Source organism: Andrena cerasifolii, chromosome 6 (genome assembly GCF_050908995.1).
Source record: "Andrena cerasifolii isolate SP2316 chromosome 6, iyAndCera1_principal, whole genome shotgun sequence".
NCBI classification, from domain to species: Eukaryota; Metazoa; Arthropoda; class Insecta; order Hymenoptera; family Andrenidae; genus Andrena; species Andrena cerasifolii.
The window spans coordinates 14,537,658-14,564,056 of NC_135123.1; the positions used below are offsets into that span (position 1 = coordinate 14,537,658).

The 26,399-nt window shown below is 45.3% G+C and overlaps 1 protein-coding gene across 4 annotated transcripts; it reads left to right on the plus strand.

Moving 5' to 3' along the window:
- Positions 1–74: 74 nt before the first annotated feature.
- Axn (protein axin) lies at positions 75–26,113 on the plus strand. 4 transcript variants are annotated; one of them, XR_013085618.1, is made up of 9 exons: positions 79–709; positions 20,264–20,419; positions 20,674–21,478; positions 21,868–22,032; positions 22,375–23,054; positions 23,168–23,478; positions 23,602–23,900; positions 23,978–24,558; positions 24,635–26,113. XR_013085618.1 is itself a non-coding variant. In XM_076815538.1 (8 exons), the coding sequence occupies exons 2-8, from the start codon at positions 20,332–20,334 to the stop codon at positions 24,102–24,104; spliced, it is 2,475 nt and encodes an 824-aa protein (XP_076671653.1). In that variant the 5' UTR covers positions 79–709; positions 20,264–20,331; the 3' UTR covers positions 24,105–26,113. The 4 variants fall into 4 exon arrangements, 3 of the variants coding, with proteins under 3 accessions (XP_076671655.1, XP_076671653.1, XP_076671654.1); XM_076815538.1 differs by having other exon boundaries at positions 23,978–26,113; XM_076815539.1 differs by lacking the exon at positions 79–709 and adding an exon at positions 11,693–11,837 and having other exon boundaries at positions 23,978–26,113.
- The last annotated feature ends 286 nt before the right edge of the window (positions 26,114–26,399 follow it).

Sequence of the window (26,399 nt, forward strand, 5' to 3'; positions counted from 1 at the left end):
AGAGAGCCGAGTGAGATCCTCGACAGGTGGAGTATAGGAGCGAGGGGCCAGGCGATCGCATCGATTCGAAAAGGGAGAGATTGATCGTCGGTGAACAGTGCCGCGAAAAGAAAATCCCAAGAGATGAATGAATGACGGCGCGTCAAGCGGATAGAGGACTGCTCGCGGCAAGGGCATAGGCCATGCGGCCCGTTGATTGGCCGGCCTTTGAAGGGGCAAGTTTGGCCAGGAGCCGCGAGAGCGCGCGTCCCGCGCACTCGTGTTAGATCTCGATGGCGACCAAGATGTGTGCCCGAGAGGCCAGCCGCGAAATGCCTAGTGTCGGATAGTGTCCGATTCCCCGTCGATCGTTGCCCCGTCGGTCCCCGTTCGCTCGATGCGACCGCGAAACGCGTTGCATGCCATCCGCGTGTCAACTCGGCCTTTATCGCCCGGCGGTGCGGTGCGTTGTGTATATTATTCCATCGAGAGTGTGGTGCGTGTGTGCGTCGTGTCGAAGTGTCGAGAGTTCACGCCGAATCATCGTCGTCTCTGGGAGAGAGCGAGAAAGTAAGGACGAGAAAGAGAGCTGCGATGTGTCTGCGTTTCGGCTCGCACCGTTTCCCGATCAAGAGTTGACATACTCGAGCATGGAACGTCGGTCTCGCCGGAGGGACGCATCGTCATCGCGGCACTAGCAAACATACAAGGCAACGTCGGATAATACCGAGTAAGTACATCGACGTCTTTTCTCTTTCGGTGGCCGCGCACCCACGATCCCTTTCTTAAAATCCTCCCCTCTCACTCACTCGTTCGCCCGAGCCCTGCTCGCTTTCTCGCTTCTTCCAGCTCCCCTATGCCCGTCTCTGTCTCTCTATCTTTCTTTCTCTCTCTCTCCTCTCTCTCTCGCTCTCTCTCTCTCTCTGTCTCTCTGCTCGCCGTTTCCCGGCCTCTTCTTTCTCGTCCCGTTCTCCCTCGTCCACCGCCTTCTTCTTCGCCGCTTCCTTTCCCGTTCGTCGCCTCTTCCTGTCGCAGGACCGCGCGCGATCTCCGCCTCGGACGTTCGCCGCGGAAACCGCGGCGGAAAGGAGAGGAGACAGGATGATAATAACGGGCGTCGATTCCCTCGTGCGTAACACCGAAAATTACTCGCTCCAAAATACACCGCGGTGTTTACACGGCTCCTTGCTCTCTATCCTGCTCCATCGCCGGTACTCTCTCCCTCCCTCTCGGATTTCTTTTTTATTCCCTTCTGCCTCTCTCCTTTCGTTTGCTCTCTCTCTCTCTCTCTCTCTCTCTCTCTCTCTGTCTCCGTCTCGTCGCCTCCGTTCTGTCTCTCCGCTCTCCACCTTTTTCTTTCACCGGGATCAACTCTCTCTCCCTCCTCTCGTCCTCCTGTCCCTCTCTCTCTCTACCTATCTTTCTCTCCTTCCCACTCACGCTCCCTTTCTGTCTTTCTCTTTCGCTCGGGTTCCAGCCGCACGAGAGAGCTTTGCGCGTCTCGGGGAACGTGTATTCACGAATCGAGCTCTCTTTCTTGACGTGCCCACCGCCGAACGAACGCAGCCGTGCGTTTTCTTCTTTCTCTCTCTCTCCCTCTCACGCGAGCCATGTTCCAGCGAGCTTTTCTGCCGTCAGTCGCCTGGAGTTTCGTTTCCTACGCTTCGTGCCCTACCTGCTTTTTTACTCTCTCTCTCTCTCTCTCTCTCTCTTTCTCTCTCTCTCTCTGTTTTTCTCTCTTCCCCTTCGCGAACCTCACCGCGAGATCGTTCCGGTTCCACCACACGTCCGTTTCGTTCGTTCTTTTCCTCCATATTTCCCGTCCCCCGATTCGTCCCGCTGTCTCTGTCCCTCTCTCCCGTGCACAGTGCTCGCTACATGTGCTCTGCTGCGTCCTCGTCAAAACAATGCACACATGTTGTGTCGGGTCGGCGAGCGTGCGCCCCGACAATCGTGAATATCAATCGCTGGATTTTAATAAATTATTCAGCAAGATATACGGCCGCCCGAGACGCCGCGAATTACTGATTACATCGAGCTTTCTTCCGTAATCAACCTTCGGTCGGAATAACCGCGGCGAATAATTTAAGGCACCGCTATCCGCTGGGCCATCGAGAGTAAGAGTTCTTTGATTCGATAGACCGATAGCGGAGCGTTGGCTTTTCGAGGTCTGAAGGTTAGATCGGTCTGGCTGTAGTTCAGACGGTTTTGCTTGTACCAACCTCGTTATCAGTTTATAAGTAACACGCGTTTTGGGGGGTAGTTTAATTCTTCTGTTTATGGAATTACACGTGACAGAGGCGAAAGACAATTCTGCACCCGGGGACAAGTGAAAATTCTAGAGTACATTTCCATCGTACGAGACTTCTGTCCCGAAAAAAAATTGACTTTGAAAACTGTTGGCTCTGCGATGCCCTCGACAAAGGTGCCTCAGTGGTTCTCCGCTCGGAGCATTACAAACTACAATGTTTTATATAGGAGTATTTTACTTACCTCGTACGATAATGACGTTTACTCCGTGGATTGATCAATTTTACTATGCATTCTCGTTATAATTTCATGAATGCAACTTTCTGGACTGTAAATCGAGGGGATGGATGTTTGAATTACGCCAGACTTTGATCAACAGCGTAGATAATTGGTAGAATACTTTCACCAGTATTGCAATTAACGATGCGAGCGGATCCTTAAAACCTGTTAAAATTATATCCCCAAAGGAAATAATGATTCGCACGGAGAACCACTACGACCCGTTTGTCCGCGGCAGCCGCGCGCGGCAACTTTCAAAGCGGTTTTTTCTCAAAAATAACGCAGGGACCTGACGAAAAAACTTTACTCCACATTTTCGACTCGTTTCGTCATGGAGAATCGTTCTCGATTTGTTGTACCACGAACTATGCCGTCACCGAGGACCACCTGTAATATGCAGTGTTCACCGTGCTTAATTCTCCTCGTACTCTTTATCTTAACGAGGAGAAAGTAATGGAATTATCAATCCAGTCGAGACGGTAATCGACATAATCAGTCCACACTTTTGTATCCTTAAAAACTAAAGCCAACTCCTTCCACGCAAAAAGAGTACAATCACACTCCACTCCTCATCAACCCCACTACAACTGTTCTCAACTCCTCCACCAAAGTGAAACCAGAAACCCTCTGCCCCATAAAAATCAGCCACGGTTTCCGTGCACCCTCGACTCCGAAACGTGAGTTATAATTCCCCAAAAACGAGTCGCGAACGACCTAGAATAGCTCCCCAAAAATTTGCCAAAAAAAAAAAAGAAGAAAGAGACCTCGAGGTTGGCCGATACCCTCGACGGTTCGAACCTAATCCAAATGCTGGAATATTTAAAAAAAAAATCGCACCACTCGAAGTATCGGCCGAATAATCGCGTGCCCGGTCCGGGCTCGATGAAACGAGAGTTGTACTTTCGAATGTTCGGACAGCTCCGCTAATTAACGCGCCAGATGCGGGCGCGGACCGGCGGCGGGGAGGGAGGGCGAAGGAAAAAAATAATATCAGAGCTGGTTTATTCGAAACGGCGACTTCGATCGCGTAGTCGCAATGCGTCTCGTTTGAGATGGTAATGGATGTTAATAACCACCGGCGCAGGAACTCGCGTACGTGGTAAACGCGATGGGGAGTCCACATTCGGGGGTGAGTGGTGTGTCTGGTTGCGTGCACAACCTTGGCAGAGCGAACGGACGGCGGTGGTAGTTGATAGAAGGTGGAGGTGGTGACGAGATGACGGGCGAGGGGTTCAAGTAGAAAGGGAATAGAGTTCAGAAGCGGTCGCTTTGATGTAGACACGCTTCATACTCCTTCACGCCAATAAACCTTTATGGTTGAGGCTCCTTCGGGGCATTCTTAATATTGTCATCCTTGCCTACGGCCTTCCCTGCGCCAGGGGACTTTGATTATTTCAACAGTCTAACTCTTTCCTTGCTGTTTTCGTTGTAAACTCCCACTGGCGCGTTTCTCATTCAGCCCCTAACCATTTTCGATTTCAGAATCCGCAATCGGCGCCTAGGTTACTTTCCGTCAAAGCGTGGCGTGCCCTCGTCGGATTCTCTTTAAATCTCCTTACTCCACACGTAACACCCGGCATCTTATCGCAGCGTTATCGATACCTTGACATCAGAAGCCAGCCGCTATCCAATCGGAGCTTGCATATTCCAGAACCGTCGACCGAAGCGAGACTTCGCGCTCCGAACGTTATCGATGTAATTATACATGACCAATTACATGTAAAAAAAAAAAAAGAGAGGAACGCAGAAAGGTGCCCGTTAATGATCCCATCGCGTCCGAGCACGCCACGGGCAGACTGGAATCGCGGGGACGCGATCTTTTCGCTCGTCTAACAAGCTTCTTTGAGCAACAACCCCTCCAATTGTGCAATTATCGACGATAAAGTGAGAGCTTTTTTGCCAGTCACTTTCAGCGCACGTACTGGCCGAGGGTACACAGAGAAACAAGAGTTAAGAATAACAGAAGACGAGAAAGAGCCGTGGCGACGAAGGGACGTTACGGGGCGAAAGCTTTGTGAAGGCCAAAGAACATCGATTTAGAGATCCTTGCAAGGGGGAGGACGGGGGGGGGGGGGTTGGAGGCTCTTTGATATCAAAATGAGAGAACGTGAAGTTCCCCTGTGCTTTAACCACACCGGGAGCACGTGGTATCAAACGGCACGATCACGAAACGGTCCCGCCCACTCTTCCGATCTTCGGTTCACGCTAGGGGATTCCCACAACTGTGCGCGCCGCGACAACAGAGGGTGGCTCGCGCGTTGCTCCCTTTTATACAGGGTGGCTCGCTTAACCCTATGACACGGAATAACTCTTTAAATCGTCGTCGTTTTAAGGAAGTGCCCCTTGTTTCGTCTCAATGATCAATCGACACGAGCGGCAGCCCCGGCCTCTGTTCCGCAAACCGCCCAGACCCTTTCGATGCACGTGGGGGCGAACCAGAGGGGGACTCCGACTCTCGAACGGCAAGTGTCGCTGTGTACTTTGGGAAACCACAATACACGAGACGACTGGCATTTTTCTGTTACGTTAAAATCTCTCGCTGCCGGCGCGCAATGAAATGTAATTCAGCAGCGCAGTTGCAGCGATCACCAGGTCCCGCGGTGCTCCAGAATTCTCGCAGCGCTTCCTTCACCCCCCGCTGGGGAAACACGGATCGCGATTCGATCCGAGATTCGTACCAGCCTCTCCTCCGTGATTCTTGAAAGCCTACGGGGTGGGACTGGACGATCCGCTCGCCGATCCACGCATAACATTAAAACGCTCCGCGGGAAGTGTCTTCCAGGTACACCGCGAAAGAGATACGTTATTTCGTTAAATGATAGGTTCGTCGCGCCGAAAGCACCGTGTTTGCGCAGTAATTTCAGGGAGACGAGCGGTTCGGTGCGCGACGCACGTGTTGAGTCGCGTCTCGCGTGCCCTGTATCAAAGCTAAACTGGGGCTAAAAGGCGAAAATAAAACGCGGGGCGTATTACGATAGCGGGGCGGCAGGGAGGCGGGGGGGAAAAAAGAAGAAACGCGTGCATCGACGAAGGGGGCAGAGTTGGGAAAGAAAAGATAAGCGACAGAAGATAAAGAGGCGCCGAAATGGCACCGCGTTTGATCCGTCATCTCCTTGTCTGCGTGCAATAATTGTCTCTATTGTCCGTAGCACTGTTCTCGCTGTTTGTCCTCCCCACCTCCTCGCTATTCTTCTGCTCTTGCGTTCCTCCGCCACAAACCCTTTTATCGCGCGGCTCCTCGGATGCATCGTTCGTTTCAACTTCTGTGTCAATCTCCCACGCGACCGTAGGCGTGCGTGTACCTGGCGGTGCCGCCGATATCGGGACACGGGTGCCGTGGCTGGTGCCCCAGCAGCCTGACACAGAAAACATCTGCATGCAATTACACGCGGGACGCTCGAGACGATTCTCTGAGGAGCGAAACAACGGGCTCGTCGACTACGTTCTCTGCCCCTTAATTGGGACTGCCACCTTACCGCGTCGCGATATCCGGCGGATTGTGGAATTGCTAATAAGGGAGAACGAGAGTGACGAACGGAATCGCTAGAATCCTCCGGGAGGGAACCATCCTTTTGCATGAGGCAGAGTGGGTTGATAGATGGTCGATTGATTTAATACGAGGCGCTTATACTGTATCACTTTCCACGGGGTAATGCTCTGGACCTTATTGGTACTCGTCTTACCTTAGATTTTGGCCCCCAGTCGAGAAAACTACTCTAAAACTAACTCCTGTAAATGACACCTTCTGCGCAGGAATATCTACTGTGTAATCGATGGAGACTGTTTTCTGGATATAGTATTGTCTCAGGCAATAGGGTAGGGTTGCCAGATTTTTCTTGGCAAATATTTCCCGAGAAAAAGCTGGCAACCCTACTCTATTGTTGCCATAAAATAAAGAAATAAGTAAAAATTGTAGAATTTTATCGATGTATCGGAAGTATAGTATTTTTGCGTACTATATCTTCTTCTAACAGTATTTAGTACACTAGACAAAAATATAGTACAGTACTATGTATTATAGAACGGTTGGCAACCCTACAGTAGAGTAAAGGGCCCAAATTTCGTCCCCCATTTGTGTTTGATCCTGTAGAGGGTGTATAAAATGTTAGAATGAGCTGGCACTTGGCATGAATTTTCTTTGAACGTTTCTCTATGTATCCACGAATCGCAAAATGTAATTATGTCATGTCAATGCGAGATAATAAAGAAAATATGAAAACATGCAAAATGTGAGATTTGAAAAAAGTGCTCCTAATTTCGGCCCCAAAGAAAATATTTGTAAAACAGCAAGTAAATTGAAAAATTAATTTTTTTATCGATACAAGTGATCTTACAGTATATGTGTGCAAGCAATCACGGCAAATGAACGTCTTCTTTTCGCATGGACTCCTCCTCCTCTTCTTTCGGCATCTACGGAACATTAAACATTTCTACTAAAATTCTTTGAAAACCGATGAAAGATAATTCACTCCTGTAACTGTTCAAGGTCCAGCCCTTTTTATTTCAAATAACGAATTTTTAGAAAATCGATCTCAATTCCCTTCAGATTTCCGGGGACGAAATTAGAACACCTGCTAGGCACAAAATTTGGAATTCGCGGAATTTCAATATGGTGATCGCTCTAACAGACCACGCGAGCGATTGCCATCAAAGTTATTGCGTATGAGAAACTACAAGATACGCCCGAACAGGTGCTACAACTTCGAATTCGGAATAGAATTCACTTCTACGCGCAACGTGCTATCATACCTGAAGTCTGCAAGAACTCCCTGTTCACTGAAAATGCAACCATAGGAATCGAGAAACGCAGGGGGACGAAATTTGAGCCCTTTACCCTATCCCTTCAGATATTCCGCATCGAGCAGCATCGGAGATTGATAAGGAGAAGCGGAGCGCAGGATCGCATCGGTCCGAGCGACTGGGAAAGGAACGGGGTGCAGTTGCGTCTAGTTACGCGCGTAGGAGAGAATGCCGGGGAGGAAGAGAGAGAGAGAGAGAGAGAGAGAGCGCCGAGGGGAGGGTGTATGTCTGTATTGTCGCGAATGAGACGACGGGGGAGAGAAGAAAGCGAAAAAGATAAACAGAGTCCATTAGGCCGTGCATGCGACGGGCAAAGAGCGCAGACAATGAGGGTCAAAGGCGCCACTTCTCTTGCCACGTTTTTAGCCGGGCGATCTTCATTCTTTGAGGACTTTGTTCCGCTACCGTGGACCCACGGGATATTCTCTCCGCCCGAAGAGGCCGATCAAACAGTCATGAGTATTACCTACAGCAGGCTCCGCCGCGTATCGCCGTCCTCATCTTTCTGCGCCAGGGCGTGCAACCCCTCTGTCCATGCACAGAGCGATCGCGATAATCGATTTTTCGGATTCGATTGGCCTCCTGGCTCCGCGTGTCACCCGTAATTGCTCCCGGGGTGCGGACGCCCCCGGCGCGTCGCTTTGCACGCGGTGCAAACGTAACAGGGCTGCGCGCGAAAGCTGGCAGTTTGCGTTTCACGATTCAAGGAAATATGTGGGCACTCCGCGGACACGGGTTCTAAAGTTGCTCGTTTCTCGGCGTTAATTGGAATCGATGGTTATAATTGATCATTAGCCGGGTTCCCACACTCCGCAGGGCTCGGGAGCACTCGCCTCCTTCAGACCGGACAGCAATGACCGGCTTGCCCTAGATCTGTCTCCGATCCCATCTTAAAAATAATACCAAAACCGCGCAGTCCAGCGACTTTAGAATCCTCCATCGCTAAATTCGCATTCGCAAGGCTCGCACCTCGGAAATTCTCCCAGCCTGCAGAAACAGATATATTAATAACAGTATAAAAAAAAAAAGAAGCTGGGGAGAGAAAATAATCCTATCCGTCCAAGCCGAGAAAACACGTAGCCATTGAATTGCGCGCACTGTGGAGCGCATTTTGAATGCTCGGAGCGCATGCGCGCGGCCGCATTAAATGATAATATCAGCCCTAAGGATATTTCCCGTGATTTTTCTAAGCGCGGCCGTTGCGCCCGTGTGTGCACGCGCGTGCACGTGTGCTCGATAAGAAAAGGCAATACAAGAAACTATGAGCCGCGCGGGCAGCGCTGAATGACGGCCACGCCGCCGTATGCTCGGGCGGATCGAATCGCGCTCTCCGGCCCACGGTTCTATCCCTCGGGCTTGTACAACGATCCCGTTAACGAACGACGCCATTAAGGGCGCATTAACATATAATTTTCCGCGAGAAATTATAGGCGACTCGGCTGAGTTGGCTCGCACGGTGTTTATTATACACATCCAAGAGCAACAGAGTGCCCCGGCCTGCACTGCCGATCGAAGCGGGACTGAGCGCGGCAAGGTGAGAGGGACGAGAACGAGAGACAGAGAGATTTTAAGTCGGCGCGATGTGTTGGTGCATTCATGCGAATCCATATTGAGAGGCCAGAAACACGCGTGCATGTGTGCGAGATCGCGTGCGGCGGCAAGATCAAACGGAGATTCTCCTTCTCTTATACCCTCTCATCGTAATTCTCCCCTCTTCTCCCTCCCCCCCTCCCGCTCCGCCGCGCGACCCCCACCGCGTCTCTCTCGCGCCACCGCCGCGCTCTCTCTCTCCTTCTCCTTCTCCCTCTCTCTCTCTCTCCGGCCTCCGTCTAGCTCAAGTGGTATACCGATGCATTTGCTATATAGTTTCTCACTTTTGCTCGCAAATGGTCCTTTCGTAACTCGTCTCTATCTCTAGCCGCTCGCCAGACCGTTCCTCCGACCGTCTCTTTTCATTTTATAATTTCCTGTTCCGCTCGCGGCCACCTCATTGCCTCTCTTTTCCTTTTTCATTATCGCCGTATCAATTTAGTTCCCGTCCACCGCCGAGCCCTTTCGCCAGCCGAACCTGCGTTTGCTTTGAATCAAGGGAAACGGCACGGGGACGGAGGTGTATGAAACTAACGTTCTCATCTTTTTAATTGAACGTCTGTTTCGCTTGGAAGCGAGCAGGGACGGGCCGCGCACTAATTTTGCAATCCAATTTCGCTACTTGTTGCCTCTGTAACGTAATGTTCGCGGGACGGGAACGGGCGATGAAGCGTCACTGAAATGTTTATTGTATTAACGGGGATACCGGCGGAGAAGCTCGCGGTTAAAATGGCTGGATAAGGCAGGGCGCAGCAGCTTTGTAATTTACCTGCAGGCAAATAGATAGTCGTTTGGCAGCGACTTCAATCGGATTTCATTGAACATATAGTTAAAGGGATCGCCTGGAACGGACACGGGTTGACGACAGACGGAGATTTCTCATTTTGCGTTAAACTTCCTCGGCTCAGCTTTTTACGCGCTTAGCTAAACATTCGATTTAGCTTCGGAGTTAACGCGCGGGGATTAAAGTGTCTCTGTATTCAATTGCAGGCTATAAAGGGGGCATTAGAACCGCATTCTCTGTAATTGCGAACGTTTCCTTGGAGATGTGTTGTGTAATACGTTTTTCGTCATGTCACGTTGAGTGAACCCTCGAAATTCTCGAAGCTCGAAATAAAGGCACGTTGAGCAAAAAAAAAAGGAATATGGCGTCGATCGGTGGTAGTAAAGCCCTGCAACGCTAGATGGCGTGCCACTGCCGATTTCTCTTTCTAATACAAACTTTTAATTTTGCTACCAAAATTAACCGAATACTGTCTCAAAACCCTTCGAATCTCCGTCGCTCCCAGAATTTAAATTTCACCGTCGATTTTTACGCTTTCAATGTACCGGGTGCTCCCATTGTCGAAACCAAGCACTAGCTCCAACTTGTGGAAAATTCTCGCGTTCCCGTAAGAGTTTTGAAAGTACGGATAGGTATATATAGCTCAGAATTTGCCCTTATACCTGGACCCTACCACTTTTTTGTCCTGCGTCCACCATGGCCGCGGGAGGGAGAGAGGGGGAGGCCCGGTAAGGAAAAGAGAAAGAGAGGGAGAGAGGCAGTTGCGGCCGTAAGGGAGGTGCGGCAGAGTAAGAAGAAAAGAAGACGAAGAAGGACGGCGTAAGAGCGAGGAGGAAAGCGAGGGAGAGAGATAATGCTCGCTCTCCCTTGGCTCTACGGTCACTGTGTAGTTTCAGTCTTACCGTGTACGTTGTATGGGGCACAGGTCTTCCTCGGCATCCTTTGTCGTATTCACATTCAACCGAGCCGTTCCTTCAGCCCCTGTTTTTGTGCTCGTTTCGCTGATTCGGTACGAACGAAAAAGATTCCACGGAATAAAGTTTCGCTCGACGATTGGGGAATTACGTACGCGCTCACTCGACGGACACTTTTAATCGAATCACCAATGCGCCTACGTGTTTCCATTTGTTTCCCTAACATTTGTATATATATATATTATTCATTGTGATTGCTGGTTTACCTCACTGAAATATTTCCAAGCCACACGCATTTCTTGGTCCCCTGGAGGAGGACGAACAATCTCTTCCATCTTTTGCGGAAGTGAATAGCCACGGTTGCGAGGCACGCTGGGACACGTTTGGAGACGTGCATTATCCCCCACGAACGAAGATACTTTGAACGGGTAGCGGCAATTTCGGGAACATGTGAATCAATTTGAAATATTAATCGCGCCAACATGGATCCTGCCCACGAAGCAGACTCAACGTGCCGAAGTTAAGATTCTGCGGAAGTAATGATGCACCATGTTTCGGGAACGAAAGCACGGCTTCTGTATACCCTTGGCGCAGAGGGAACATTGTGATTTTTCACCGACCGAAGACGGGAGCGCTGAATTTTTATGAACTCTTATGTTTAATATTTATGGGCTTAAAGGTGGCCGACCGTAACTGTATTGTACATTCCGAGGCTCTTCCATAAAATACCGGAGGGATATGGTACGCTGGAAGGCTCCGCGGACTCGGCGCGGCAAGTGATCGCGGAGAAGCGTGTCGTGTCCTGTTTCGCGTGCCCTATGAAATGTGCAACTGTAAACAGACCGATGAAAACAGGCGAGCTACCGCGAAGCATGCAGCACGCTCGACAATGCGGACGCTTTTGCCCGGTGAATCCTGTTTCCGTGGCGTCCTGCCGGCGTGATCACCAGAAAACTATAGTTCCTGTCCGATTCACGCAATCCCACCGCGTGTGAACCGCGACATTGTGATTCGTCCACTCCGCTCTGCCGGATCGCACCGACATGGATATTGGAATCGACCGTGCTGCGAGCGGTTCGATTTTCGGGAAAGAAACGATCCGCGCCTAGCTGGCGGACATCCGAAGTAACATATAAACGAACCTTCGCCTTGGAGGCATGTAATACGTATAGTTAAATGAAACGTGAACGAGAAGAATGCCCGGTGAAACGAACGTATCGATGTATCGCTGCGGGACCAAGGTACTAATTTAAAGTAAGCTTGGAAGTTGATAATAACTAGGCGCCAAGAGGGACATTAAATAGCACACGCTCTGTGGTTAGCCTCTGTTATACTTTTTGCATAGGATCACGAATTATGAATGAAGTATCGAGGAAAAGTTTATTTTAATTCCTCGACTCGGAATATTATAGTAATTAGTCGGCGCGATGCATCTGCATTGGAATCTCTACACCTAGTTTCTCATTTGTTACTTTAGCAACAAAATCACTATTAAACTAAACGCGAAGTTTCAGGGCCACGAATTTTATTTTACTATATAAATTGTCCCGCTAATTCTTCTCCAAAGCATATCTTTTAATATAGAAAACATTTTCAATCGTTCAAAGTTCCACCAGTCGCATATAGTTTCTGTTACTTCATCGTACGGCACGCAGCACTGAAGGTGCTGTCTACCACCCAGAATTCTCTGATTTCGCGAAAGCTGAAAGGTAGCCTATTTCGTCTAAAGTGTAAGAATGTATTGGGTTAAAATAACGCTGAATAATCTGAAGCATATGTCTGATCCGGGGTGGGACGAATGAAGGTCAGTCGGAATTGAGAAGAGAAAGGCGGGGCGACGGAGGATCTTGACACGTCAGTGAACATTCTCCTAAGCCCCGATGGTCGAGGGCCGGCGGTCGACGGTCGCGGCGGTCGTGACGGTCGACGACCGACGGTCGGTGTAGCTGCAGGCCGAGCGGTCCCTTAGAAGTTTCTTTGAAAGATTCGCAGCTCGCGAGGCATAATACCACTACATAAAGTCATCTGGCGATAACGGTGACACGCCTTTGACCGTTTCCGCTCGGTCTTTCACCAACAAATCCTTGTCGGCGCTTCAAAAGACTTTAGAAGCCGGTGTTTATGGGCCTGATCGGGATCGTTTCCGTTTCGACCTGATAACGTCCCCCCAGTTTATTGTTTAATTGATAATCATAGTCGCCATGATGGACGCTCGATACCTCATAAACTCCTGTCCCCCGTCCATCCAAACGGGAGTATCCGTTTCATGATACATGGTATGTATTAAGATTGCACAGTCTACGCTTTGCTTCACTGAATGCTCCGAGCTTGCCTTTATACGGGCGTTTCTTCTTTTTTTCTTTCCTAACCCTAGCTTCAAGGGGAGTGAGTGCCCTCAGACAGGGCAAGGGTTGATCAATGCCCTCTTCGTGTCATTGTCAAGAATCTCTCGTGCCCGATACCGGCTGATAAGGAGAATTCACTCCTTGTCGGGTGTTGATTACCGACTAGCCCTAACGTACCGATATTTTTAGCTCCCGCGCACTCATCTATTAGGCAGGAACGCGTCGGATCGATAAGTGGGGAAACGCGTTCGGCGAATTTCGTTGCGAGTGGTCGGGCTTAGTATTCGTTCGTCTGCGCGATGTATTTTGTTGTCGCCGGGGATTCGTTGGCGAAGGAAGAGCGGAGCGTATTCTCAGCGCCCCGAATGTTTCTCGCGCGTTTCCGAAGCACGCGAAAGAATCGCGGATCACTATGTGGAAACACGAGGATCCCTCCGCATTCGCTTCGAAGATAATTGATTCATAATCTTGTCCGGGGGTACGCACAGTCGCGAAAACATCGTAGATACCGAACGCGCGCACTGGTGCCTCTAAAGGAACTTTTATTTAGTCGTAATGACGACCTCCCAAATTAATTCCCGGTTTCCCTCGACTCGCGGGGCAAAAAAGTTAACGAATCAGCGCCGAGGGTCCGGAGTGCTGGACCGCTCCGCTCTGCGTGCACCGTACACCTACTTATTATTTGTAAAAATTTGCTAGTGATTATAAGACGTTTAAGAACAAGACAATCAATTATTGGAATCATCTATTTTTATTGGTTAGCCGGTTCACCGGGATTCCAATTATTTTTAAACGTCACCTCGAAGAGAGTCAAACTTAATTGCGTTCAATTTCCGCAACATCCACTTTGCACTTGAGCGAACAGAAAAATATTCGAAGAATTCCGGTACCGGTTGCGGTGCAATCTGTTTTCTCGAGCCTAGCTTTCGAGGAAGACTTTTCCTTAAACTCCCCCCCCCCCTTTCCTCCCCAAATGGAGAGCAGAGATATCCGCGGCCGCGTTAACGAAAGTTTCGTAACCGTCTGCGTGGAAAGATGGGAAGGTCGGTTGGGAGGAACGAACGAAAAAGTCGTGGTAGATAAAAAATTCGAATTATGCTCTGCAAAGCCATGTGGAAATTTAAATGGTGGTCGTAAGAAAAGCATAGAGTCGTCGCCTGAGACAGAGTTCCCTCGGTCCGCCGCGTAAAAGAGATTTCACCGAGGTCGAAGCAGCGCGACCCGAAGGCAGGAGAAGGAAGAAGAAGGTGACGCATGAGGAGGATGGTTGGGTGGGTTGGTAGAAAACTTACAGGTACCGGGAGGGACGAGAGAAAGAGAGAAAGAGCGAGCGAGAGAGAGAGAGAGAGAGAGAGAGAGAGAGAGAGAGAGAGAGAGAGCTGAAAGGGTTAGCTGAATGGGCGCCATGTGTGCTTTTCTCGTTTGAGGAGCTCCGGATTGCCCAGTGCCGTACTGAGATTTCTTTGCGCTACTGATCTCCCGCGAATCACTTCAATTTACCGGTGCCTTATTAAACGAGCAAATGCCCCTCGCTGTATGCCCCCGAAACAGCGGAATCTACGTCTCGAAATTCTTTTGGAAGATCGCCGAATATTCGTGGAGGCTTATCCTCTCGTACGCGACGCCGCGTTACCGACCGAGCAACACCAGGTTCGCGGACGGTACTGTAGAGCACAACGGGGGCACAGAAAAACTTGCAAGGTTGAAACACTGGGGACGGGAAGGAAGGAAAGAAACGGTAAAAACAACGAGATATATCACTCTTCCTTCCACTCCTCGATTCTCCGTCCTCCCGTACAGTGTTTTTCGGGCAATTCCAAGTAGCGAGTCGCGATTGCCGACACGGCGATCTAAGTTGTGAAAAAGAGGAAGGAGAGGGGCACGGGAGGGGGCGGTTGGAAAGAAGAACAAGGGGGGGGATGAAGGAACGGAGAGGAGGCAGAAAGAAACCGAGAGTGAGTAAGTAAGTAAAGTAAGAGGGTAAAATAAAAGAGGAATCGGAGAGCCCTTTGGACGCGGATCGCGGAGAGGGGTTAGCGAGAGGGGCGGGGGAGGGGGAAGGGTCAAATAAGGTGGACCGCTGTCGGAGTCGAAGCGGGAGGCCGCTCAAAGTGGACAGAAAGAACGAAAGAGAGACAAAAGGGAAAAGAAAACGGAGGAAGAGGGAAGGAGCGAACGTGTGTGCTAGCGGGCGCGCTAGAGAGAAAGAGGAGAGGTAGGAGAGAAAGAGAAGGGGGACGGTGGAAAAGAAAGCCACGAACGGGACGGCACAGGTAAAAGGCAGAAGGAAGACGAGGAAGGCGATGAAGGAGAGAAAAAGGCAAAAAGGGAGACGGAAGACACAGACCTCGCCGGCTGGTGGCTGGCGGCTGGCGGCACCGCTTGATGTACGTCGGGTCCGTAATTACAGGTTTTCGGAACGCCTCGCTCGGCGAAGCACGCTCTTTGAGAGCTGGGGCCCTTCCCTCGCCTCGCCATGTAACCGGTGACTCCGAAATACTTGTCATTTCTTCGATCGCTTTTTCCCGGCAAGAAAACTATCGCTGCCTTCTCGAAATGTTAATGCGCTCGGAGGAATGCGTACAATGGATACTATTCTCCTTTGTCCATCTGCAATCTCTGTCTTTCATCTCTCTACAGTCAGATTATAAAAATCGATAGATTTTTAAAATCCATTAACGTATAGGATGGAGTTTGAAGTCATTTTATGCTGATAACAGAGTAATATGGTATAATAGTGGGATTGGATTTTGATGTTTCGATTCTTATAGCAGCGAGACTTTGTACACCCGGTATATTTGGAAGTTTGAGCGTGTACGTGCCACGGTAAACCGCGTAAAAGACTGTGCAGTGCGGCGTATTCGGATTCGATAGGAACCTGTTCGATTTTGATCATCGATAGCTTTGAGAAATTTGTGATTGACAGTAATACGGGGATTTTGAAAAATCTCTTGTGGTATCGAGTTTTGCAATTCGAGAATCGATATGGAGACACCTACCAAAAGGAAATTTAATAACGGTTTGAAATTCATTCTCTATTATGTTCTTTAGAATTGATAACAGAACGATTCACTATCGATAGAAAAGTCTCGAATGCCTTACCGACCGATGGAGTCACTAGGATAAGTTTTGTTCGCGTTTTATCAATGATCGTATAGTTGATTGAATCGATTCTATCGCCTTTATTCTTTATCAGAAGAAAACATTTACTATAACGTAATGTTCGATGAAACTATTTGGAATAAAGTCACGGCGCGCGTTGGTATGAGATCATCGGAATACCGTTGCGGATATCACGGCATTGTGCGTTTTAATATCTCCAGTATTCGTAAGAAAGCCAGAGAAATGTTTTCGGCCGAGTAAAGACGATACGTGTAGAAGATGGGATTTAAATTCCCGCGCGGTTGATAGATTTCTGCACGCCCGAAAAAATTTCAATATCTTGGAATATCTTTCTGCGCGGGCTCTCAGTATTTCGCTCGTCGATATCAAACGCAGCTTGTGGTATGCTGGGTAACGCCGATCCTAGCATTTACCGACCAAGCGAAAGGAGAATACACATGTCGCTCGGAGATGAATTTCGTGCTGATCGTATCCAGATGGCTTCTATACAATTCCGGGGGGTTAACCTAAAACGGTCACCTACGGTGAACGTAATTCGTTTATATTTCAGAAATTATTACGAATTCTATGAATTATCCTACATATTTTTAGAGCCTTATTTATACTATTATCAATTAATCGTGAAAGATTGTTAAAAAATATACATGTTAATGCTCTAATATCGTATGAATAAATGTACAAACAGAATTTAAAGTACAAATTTGTCAGTTCTATACAAAGATTTGCAGTATTGTTATAATATGCCTTTTGCATATTTAAGTACTGATAGAATCTCGGTTTGCGAGATGTAATAATTAAGGAGGAGGGAAGTTTTTAATAAACGCTTGAAATATTTCAAGTGCTAAAGTCTTGAAGCCCTTTCGAAAATTCGAAACAATAGCCTGACAATGAGTGGTATGGCGCTATTGAAAAGCTCAAGGAAGACACGCGTGAAATCTATCAATCGCGTCGTGCAAGAGGGCTTGAGCTTTTATTCGAAATTGAAATTCACCGAAGCTTTTCACCGCGCATGAAAATGTTCGACGTAATGGGCAACAGCCCTAATAGTTCTTCACGCGACATATTTCACTTTTACGTATATAATTATGTCTTACGGTGGCGCGCTTCGAATAATTATAACGACGGACATCATTAAGCAAGTAGAAAATGAAGAAGATATTAGAGGGGCGCGTTAGGTGCGTACCTGAAATGATTATTCTCGCACTTTCGTCATTATTAAAATTGAAGATCCTAATGAAGTATCCTACACTGAATGGAGAATCGCTCTCGCAGCACTTATATCTCGAATATTCGTCTGATGATTAACGGTGGAGTACTTTTATTTAAAAGCTCGAACCCCGTACCGTCTCATTCCAGCACGCCGATAATAATTTTCGGTTCAAATCGAGCGGCTTTAAAGTTCTACGATCATTAATCTAACGAGAGTATTAATTTTCTGTAAGTTTTGCAACAAATTATTCAGTTTTTAGATATACTCGTTCATTTTACTTAAATGATGCTTTGAGTGTCACTTGTTTGGAAATCATTTAAGAAGAAAAAGAGGAAATTTAGTTTCTCAATTTGTTTAATAAATATTACGAAGTTGCTATTGTACTAAATTTTAATACGCAGAAAGAGGAATTTGTCTCTATTTTTATACAATTTGGTCTGATGCACGCTGCACAATGATCTAAAGATGTTGTACCTAGTGCCATCTATTAGTACAGATGCAACGAAAATTTTAAATAAAGTCGTAACGGTTTTTTTTCGCGAACTTCCATCGTGCTGTTACAGGTGGTTGCAACTTCGTATCTTCCTTTTCTTCTGTAATGTTATATTAACATATTAAATGTGAATTACAGATACAGTAATAATAATATTGAATAAATCCACGAGTTAAATCAGGATTTAACTCTATTACCTGTGCTTTATTGTTTCGTGTCGTTTAAAAAATGCTAATCCAAAAGAGTTTCTCTAACTGGAATTAACGATTTTTCAGGATCACCTTTCAGTTTTTATAACGTTGTTATACAGTTGTCTGAAGTTTAAAAAGTTCACTTAAATGTTCCTTGACATTTTGCAATAGTTTCTTTTAGCATGAAAAAATACTGGATCTTTTTATTACATTTCATTAATCGAAGATGTCTATTTTCTTAAATAATTAAAGTTTCTCAAAATGCTAGAGCAAATTCAATTCAATAGTTGGTTAGAATGATTTATTTTGAAAATTCATATTTACAGAGTTATGTAGTAGTACCGCGTATAATGAGTATATTCTACTTCTGTACTTAACTAATTATTACCAGTTTTTAATGTTTGTAAGCACTATGTGTAAAGAATGAAATATAAACTTTATTGTAGTAGAATTATTCCTAGATTCTTTTACTACAAAAGGTGTAAACAAAGACTATAGGACCCAAGTATTGTTTGGAACACATGAGAATTGGAGCGTGATGGAAAAATTACCCTATCGTTTAAAATATTAAATAGTTAACAGGAGCTATTTACTCAAAATATTGATTCAGGTATCGGAGACGCATAAATCTATATCTGTTCCAAAGAGAACATGCTCTTTCTAGTAGAGGAATATAATTCTCCCATGTCTATGTTATATTCCATTAGGACTGCCTGTTCTTTCGGACAGATCAATCAGACCTGTGCGCTTTACAATCTGACACGATCAGATATTGTATCCCTACTCCACCCTTCCTGTACCACTGTGGCGTCGGTCCTGGTCAGGACGCAGCCTTAGCTCAGTTTGCCTAGAGACGCGTCGACAGTGGTATCGTATGTTCATTCTGTTCTATAACAAAAGAAGTTAGAAAGCGCTAGCGGTCGAGGTCGATAAAATTGTAAAGATCATAATAGATTTTACACGGGCTGTAGAGATTTCAAGGTCGCTTGTAGAGAAGCACCGGCAAAATGGTATGTACACACCTTTTCATCCCTTAACGCAGGTAAATGTGCAGTGAAGTGAGATGATTCATTATGACAGCTTTTCATTTCATATTTTCCCTCTTGTATGGGCAGGGATCAGGTTTCAATGGTTGCGTAGAACTTTTATGTTCCATAAATCTATTAACAAGCATTCTGATATATCTACGCACGTATCGCTGCATTGTATAATGCATATTTTGCCATTTAACTTACAACGATCTTAACGCGAGAAGCTTTCTTATGGAGATATTTTTACACGCGCCTTCTTCGTTCAAAGAACAGTAAAGTACTGGCTTATTCGGTTCTAAATAAACGTTACTTTTTAACACTGAAAGCTTCAAATTAAATATTATTGAAATTCAGATCGATAAACTCGAACTACCCCGAATGAAAATTGTTAGTTTTAGTTTCTCTAAAATTAACAGAGAAATATTTGAAATGCGTGATTTGTCGTAACATACACTGTTGATTGTTTTAAATGATTGTTTTGTAATATTATAGTCTGCTTTCCATGTAAACAAGTATATAATACAGAAATGGGTGTAACGGGATCCTTATGAAATCATATTTCTATAGCTCATCGTAACAAAAGCCTGAACCTTAGGGATATAATGGCCTCTTCTTTGTTCGGGATACCTTACCCTATAGAACTGTTAATATCTATCCGCCCTGTCAAAATAAAATCCCATTCTGCAGTGAGTTTTAGCTTACAATCTCGGCCATATTTGGGGCTGACTGTAGTGTTCAATGGATTGCGTTATAATTTTTGTCGATCAATACCACACAAATGTTCTGCGCGGACCAATAGAGATATATAGAGAGGAATCTCTCAATGCGCAGACTGCCAGGAGCTACCCTATGGTTTCCCTGCCAGGCTCCGCCCTTACAGTTCCTCGGGATAGGAAAACCATCCTTAGGTGCTTAATTGGTACATGACTCACCATAGGGCTCGATCGATCCAGCATCCCCGGCTCGGGTCTTTTGTTCGAGTATTCTGAATTCAGAATATGCTCTCTGCGTTATATGTTATTGCGCGCTGAAATAACCAGTGCTTGACGCAGACCATATAAAGCTTACAGTATAAAAGATTATACAATTTCAGATGAAGTATGCAGTCCCCCTGAATGACATTTTTAATTTTGTAGGTTGTAAAAATAGAGCTACGTTGCAAAATGTTAGCTTTATTATTATATCCAAGCTTTTTCAAAATGATTTATGCTTTATGATACTTGTTTGAAGATACAGAGACATTTATATAAAACAATGATTTATTCTTGTTGTAGGTTTGGATTAACCATGTCCACTAAGAGGCGTCGTGGGCCTAAATTAAATATAGAACCTAAAATAATACATGAAGGCCATAATAGATAGGATGAGTGGATCTCGACAGAACGAAGCACGTTGCTTCAATGAAAACTCTCCACGGCCACCAGTGCCTGGTAAGTTTTGTTATATATATATATATTTAAGTACATTTTGATACTGTATTATACGTAGCACAAGAAAATTAAAATTCTGCATTCATAGTTAACGAGCTTCATTTAATATTGCAGTTGTATCAGATAAAAATATATACGCATTAGTATTACTTGATTATATGATTAATTTGCCGAATGTAAAAAATTTAGGTTACTTTCTTAAAAGCTTAGCGCTTCAGACACGAAAAGAAATTGTTATGATGCATTGATCGTAGGAGAGGAAACAGGAAACTACGTCAGCAGGTTCCGTCCACAGAGTCCAACTCTGACCCCTAGGCGCTCTTCCCTCGCAACACCAACGGCTTCAGGTTGCGATGCTTCGGCACCTTTGGGATTTGAACCGGAAGGTTGCTGTAGTTCGACAACTATGGAAAGTGATTCACCGCCTGCTTGCTTGCGGTGGGCTAGGAACCTGCACTCTTTGCTGCAGGATCCAGTGGGCTTGGAATTGTTTAGAAAATACCTGGATCAAGAAGGCAGGCCCCATGCGAATCCTCTTAACTTCTGGTTCGCCTGCGAGGGTCTCAAGGAACAGAATGATCCCGAAAGGATACACCAATTGGTTAAGCTTATCTACAGAAAGTTCTTCCTCAAGTCGCAGTTAGCTATACCAGAAGATGTGCGAAAGGAGGCTAATCGTCGGGTTAAAGAAGGGAGGGCAGACGAGAAAGTGTTTGACGCTGTACAGTTGGAAGTCGAACGTCTTATTAATGAGACTACGTATCCAAACTTTCTTCGGTCTGATATGTATCTTCAGTACGTTCAGTCCTGCCAGAACCCGGACTCTGGTGGATGTCCAAGTTCAGGATCCAGTCGAGAGATGTCTGTTTCTTGCGGGCCAAGCTTATTGCCCACTGTCCACGAAGACAGTGAATTTGTTAGTTCCGTACATAGCTCACATTCAGCTAGTGAAACGCCTGGGGAATTGAGGGGTGAGCTGAGATTGACCAAAGATATGCTTATGGCTACTCAACAGACTAGGGCGATGGATCTTCGGCCAAAGCCAGAGGCGTATGCTGGGTAATATATTTTTTCTATAATTATGGCTTCTATTTAGAATGTTCCTTACCTAGAATGCTTAAAATTAGATTTGCATTAAACACTTTATCTAGCCGGCATTATTTCTGAGCTTGTTGTGTGGATTTCCTGCAATGTTTTGTAGCGTATGATATTGCATATACATATGTACAGCAGTTCTAAATTCTATATGTACAGCGTGTCTAAAAATTTACAAAATAACCAAAAACATTGTGGACAAGCATCGTACATTTATATTATACAGTATTACATATTATTAAGTGATTTAAGTTCCTCTTATGTTTTAAAATTTTAATATCTTCATCGAAACGTTTCCCAATGTTTTGTTTGTTTTTTCCCCTTTGGTTTGATGTTTTGCGTGATGCTCGTAGCGTTTACTTGCAACATGGAGCTAGTCCATATCATGTGCTCGTACCCAGACTGCACGCACAATATTCCTCATACAACCCGGTATCCAGACAGGATTCAGAACTTCAAAGCTTGAGCAGTGATGCACGAACAGAATCAGATAATTTGTCTCTCACGGATTCATCAGTGTAAGTTTTCTTTATTTTATTCAACGTATCAAAGATAGGACTACGTTTACTGTACAGAACACATTTATCAATATGAATTCATTTTCGTATCGCTTGTTCAGATTTCTCTGGTGACCTGAAATAACTAAAATAACAATTTAATGCTTGTATATGTGTCGATTGTTGTTGTAAGTGTTACTCGTAATTTGCAAATCAGAGAGTGAAAGAAACTTGTGTGTTTTATTCCATACAATTTACCCTGTACACACCTAGACTTTACAAGGGAATCGTATACGCTAGATAAGAGATATTAGAGAATTAACAAATCATTTAAATAATCCATGCCTTTCGAATTTCTTGCAGCGATGGAATGTCAATGGGTAAACAACGAAGTAAGAAACAGTATATAAGACAGTGTAGAGCCATGAAAGATTCAGCTAGTTTAAATCGCGATCCAATGGCGCATCATTCTATCATCCCTCGAACGCAACGGGTGCCGCGCGATCTCATGCATCCCCTAAAGCCCGAAGAATTCGCGCAAGTGCTTATCGAGAAGTTAGAGAACGTGAAACGCGAAAGAGAATCTCAGGAAAAGCTTGATAGGCATTTGCAAGAGGGCGAGACGATTAGTAAGGATGCACCTATGGAGATGCCGAGCGGGGCTCCGAAAGCTCTAGCCGATGCATTGAGGGAGAAGCTTTTGGTAGAGGAAGATAACGATCAAGCAATTCTGGACCAGCACGTGTCACGAGTATGGTCCGATCTTACGCCTTCTCGATCCCCTGGACTTTCGTCGCCAAGACTGCACTCGCCTGAGAGAAGACGTTCTACGCACAATTATCCACGGCCGTTCAAACAGAGGAAAGAGAAGGACGTGTTCTCTACGTTTTCAGCAGATAGCGGTAATATTCACGATTTCCAAGAAGGCAGCGATCTTGTCGGAGCTGGCTCCATGAGTTCACTAGGATCTCACTTGCCTAAATCTAAATCCGTGCCATCTGATTACGCCGATTCCCTCCATAAACAAGACCTCTATCTTCAAGGTATATGTCAGATTCGTTAGAGAATATATTTCAATATAATATTAACTAGAGATTATTGCTCGATCTACGCGTATCATTCTGTTAAACCATTATTACATTATGCCTTCTTCTAGGTCATGATCAACGATTCCGAAGGTCTGATATGACCAGGAGATCAGCCACGAAGAAGTCTATGACAGAATTAACGGACAGTGGTGTAAGTGTTGTAAGTGATGCGCCACCGTCAACCATTAGCAAAGATATTCGTCTTTTATCGTGGCTCAAGGAGACTGACAAGAAAGCAGATGTCAAGCACAGCCGTCATGGGAAGAAGTACGGATCTCGCAGTGGCTCTTTGGAGAGGACAAACAGGGAAACGTGGGGCGTTCCTGCTCAACCGTTTGTTGCTGACCCAGGAATGCCGCCTCTACCGCAACCCCACACAGTAAATACCATTTAATCTTACAGATTTAACAATCATAAACGTACAATTCGTGTGTAATAATTATTCGAAGATATTTCAAATTGTGTGTATGTTACAACTAAGAATACGTTGTTTTATCAACAGGCAACCCAGTTAGAAGAAGCGAGAAGAAGATTAATCGAGGAAGATAGAGCACGCTCGAGTTGTAAACAGCGCCATTCTAATATTTCTAAGCAATCATCGTACGAGCCTACATTGCAGAGTCAATCTTATGTCCAATCGAACCAATCAACGTTAAAGAAGACGAAGCAAGATGTGGGAGATTTTACCACCGTTGTGTTCAGTTTCTGTGATGAACAGTTTCCTTATAGGACTAAAATTCCTGGTCACAACGTTACTTTAAAGCAATTTAAAGAATACCTTCCTAAGAAAGGCAGCTATCGGTGGGTACAAGTGGTATTATTTTACGACGAGTTCCTCGGGATTGTTATGGCTTCACGAACGATTCCTTTCTTCCTAGATATTTCTTTAAAACTGAGTGCGAGGACTTGGATACGAAGGTTATTCAAGAGGAGATAACTGATGATTCTGAAGTCTTACCGTTGTGGGAGGGTAAAGTTATGGCGCAAGTGAAGGCGCTCGAGTGATAGACTGAAACAAGGATATTCTCATCAACAAAAAGAACGTGCTAACTTCGAACAAGTGCCGCAACTAATTTTATTTAAGAGGACCAGCATTCTATAAGAAGAAAACTAATAAGGCGATACTCGGTGTTAGTTTATCGAAGAGCTGCCGAAGCGGTTTCCTCCGCTTAAGTTAATCGAGCAAGTGCTTTTAATCGTTGAAAAGAAATCTGTCGCGCGAGCAAATCCCTCGTACGTTCATTAAGCAGAAGGAAAGGGAACAGAAACAAAACCACGCTTAGATAAATACAGATTTTATCGGACATTAATCCTTAATTCATGATATTTCTTACAGGACTTGCATTTCATTCGATGCCTATATCTATTTAATTTTAACAAAACAGTTTCTCCAATCTTCAATGGTGATTCATACTTGTTCCTTTATGAACTTTCATTGCGAAATTGGGCAACGGGAAAGGTACGCATCTGGTGTCGCTGGATTGTATATAATTTCACCTATGATTTTTTTTTATAAGAAGCGTTCCTTTTTATAGCCAAGGTTTTGCTAGGGAAATCAAAAGAAACGGGCGCGGTTGCAGTTTGGCCATTTTCGCCCGACGAAATTGGCCGGATTGCAATGGCCTCGCGCACTTCACCGAATATTCACGAAGGCCAACCATTCATTTCAATAAACAGAGATAGATTCCACAGAAACGGGACACCAACGTGATCGCAATTTGGTTGTCGACCGATCAATCTGGACAAAGCTGCTGTAACATCGTCAGAGAGAAAAAAAGAACACTGTACATTGATTGAATAATTTTCTTCCTCTTAAAGACTTCCCATAGTTTCCAAACGACTGTACAAAGGCCCGCGTAGTTCATCGCCTTAGTAAGGTCTGTATAGGCCCTAGATTTACATAGGAAAGGACATTATTACAAATTAGTTTTTAAGAGGATATATTACGTGCATTATAAATACACACGCTCTGTTTAATATACGTAATATATCGCGCATTCGAAATACCGCGAAACGATTAAAAAAAAAAAAGTATATTACGAATACGAATCATGTTTTGTCGTACCATCGTTATCATCCATTTGACATTGTAAAATAAGCTCCTGTGCATAACATTGTAACACACATACTGGAAAAAATAGTACGCGCAACATGCAATTGGCAATTCGGGGGGTGGGAGGGAGGGGGGAGGGGACATGGGGTTGGGGGACAAAGTACTTTGCCGGGGAAAAAAAAAAGAATCATTAGTGTCTAGACCGTAACGATGTTTTATCAGGTGCGAAAAATTGTGCCTTTTTAGTGCAGTAAGGTCGAAGTAAGCCTAAGGAAAAAAGAAAAAAATGGTTAAGAGATACTTATAAATTGGAGACCAGCGGGTCTAATATCGAGAGGATAAATTTGATACACCGAGCGTTTTGTATATATTTTTTTCCAAACTTCATCTCGTAGTCATTGCAAGCTTGATCATTAATATCGTTAACGCTAAAGGATATTATCAGCATCGTTCTTTTAAACGCTTGCGTTCCGATATCGAATTCTCCACAGCATAACGTACGATCGTCCATTTATTTTTCACATTGATCGACTCCTCTGTTAGGAGTCGGATTATACAAAAGAATAAAAAAGGGGGAAAAAACCGAAGGGAAAATGAAAATCGAACGTGTGATTAAATCTTCTCGAATGGCCTTCGCTTAACTGGTTCGATTCTTATATAGTCGTAGGCGCTCGCTTCCTAAAACTGATTTTTAAACATTTTGACAGAAAGAAGACGGAGAAAATGTAGTATCTACATTGAGAGAAACGAAAAGAAATAATAATAATAATAATATGAATTCAATGACGCCGAGGCTGGAGGCGATGCACCGTGGCTGATAACAATTTATTGTATGTAATTGATTATCTTTAATTAATACCACGAATGATAAAGTGTTCCTGTACCTAATTAATTAATAATGATTATTATTGTATATCAAAAGTATTGAGAATAATAATGCCATTTTCACTGGATTACATGACATGTACTGTACCATGTTATTTTTTCGGGCGTCACCTGTGGCCGTGTCTTCGAACAGTTTTATCGATTCTCGAGCTTGTTTTCAGGTAGTTAATACTTTGCCAGGGCTCTCGTGGATCCGGGGAGCGGAAGCGCAAAAGGTATGGGAGAGAAACATTCCATCGACAATCCTGCGCTCTCATCATCTACCTTCTCCCTTAAGTTAGGATATTAAACTACAATGGCAAGCTTTTACGCGCACATGGTACCTTTAACGACGTTAAAAATTTGCTTATGTTGTAGCTAGT

Excerpts from the sequence above, each read along its gene's own strand:
- Axn (XM_076815538.1), top strand. The coding sequence starts at position 20,332 with ATGAAGGCCATAATAGATAGGATGAGTGGATCTCGACAGAACGAAGCA. Across the intron at positions 23,479-23,601 it reads CTCTACCGCAACCCCACACA|GCAACCCAGTTAGAAGAAGC; the intron begins GTAAATACCATT and ends TTTTATCAACAG. Across the intron at positions 23,901-23,977 it reads CCTAAGAAAGGCAGCTATCG|ATATTTCTTTAAAACTGAGT; the intron begins GTGGGTACAAGT and ends CTTTCTTCCTAG.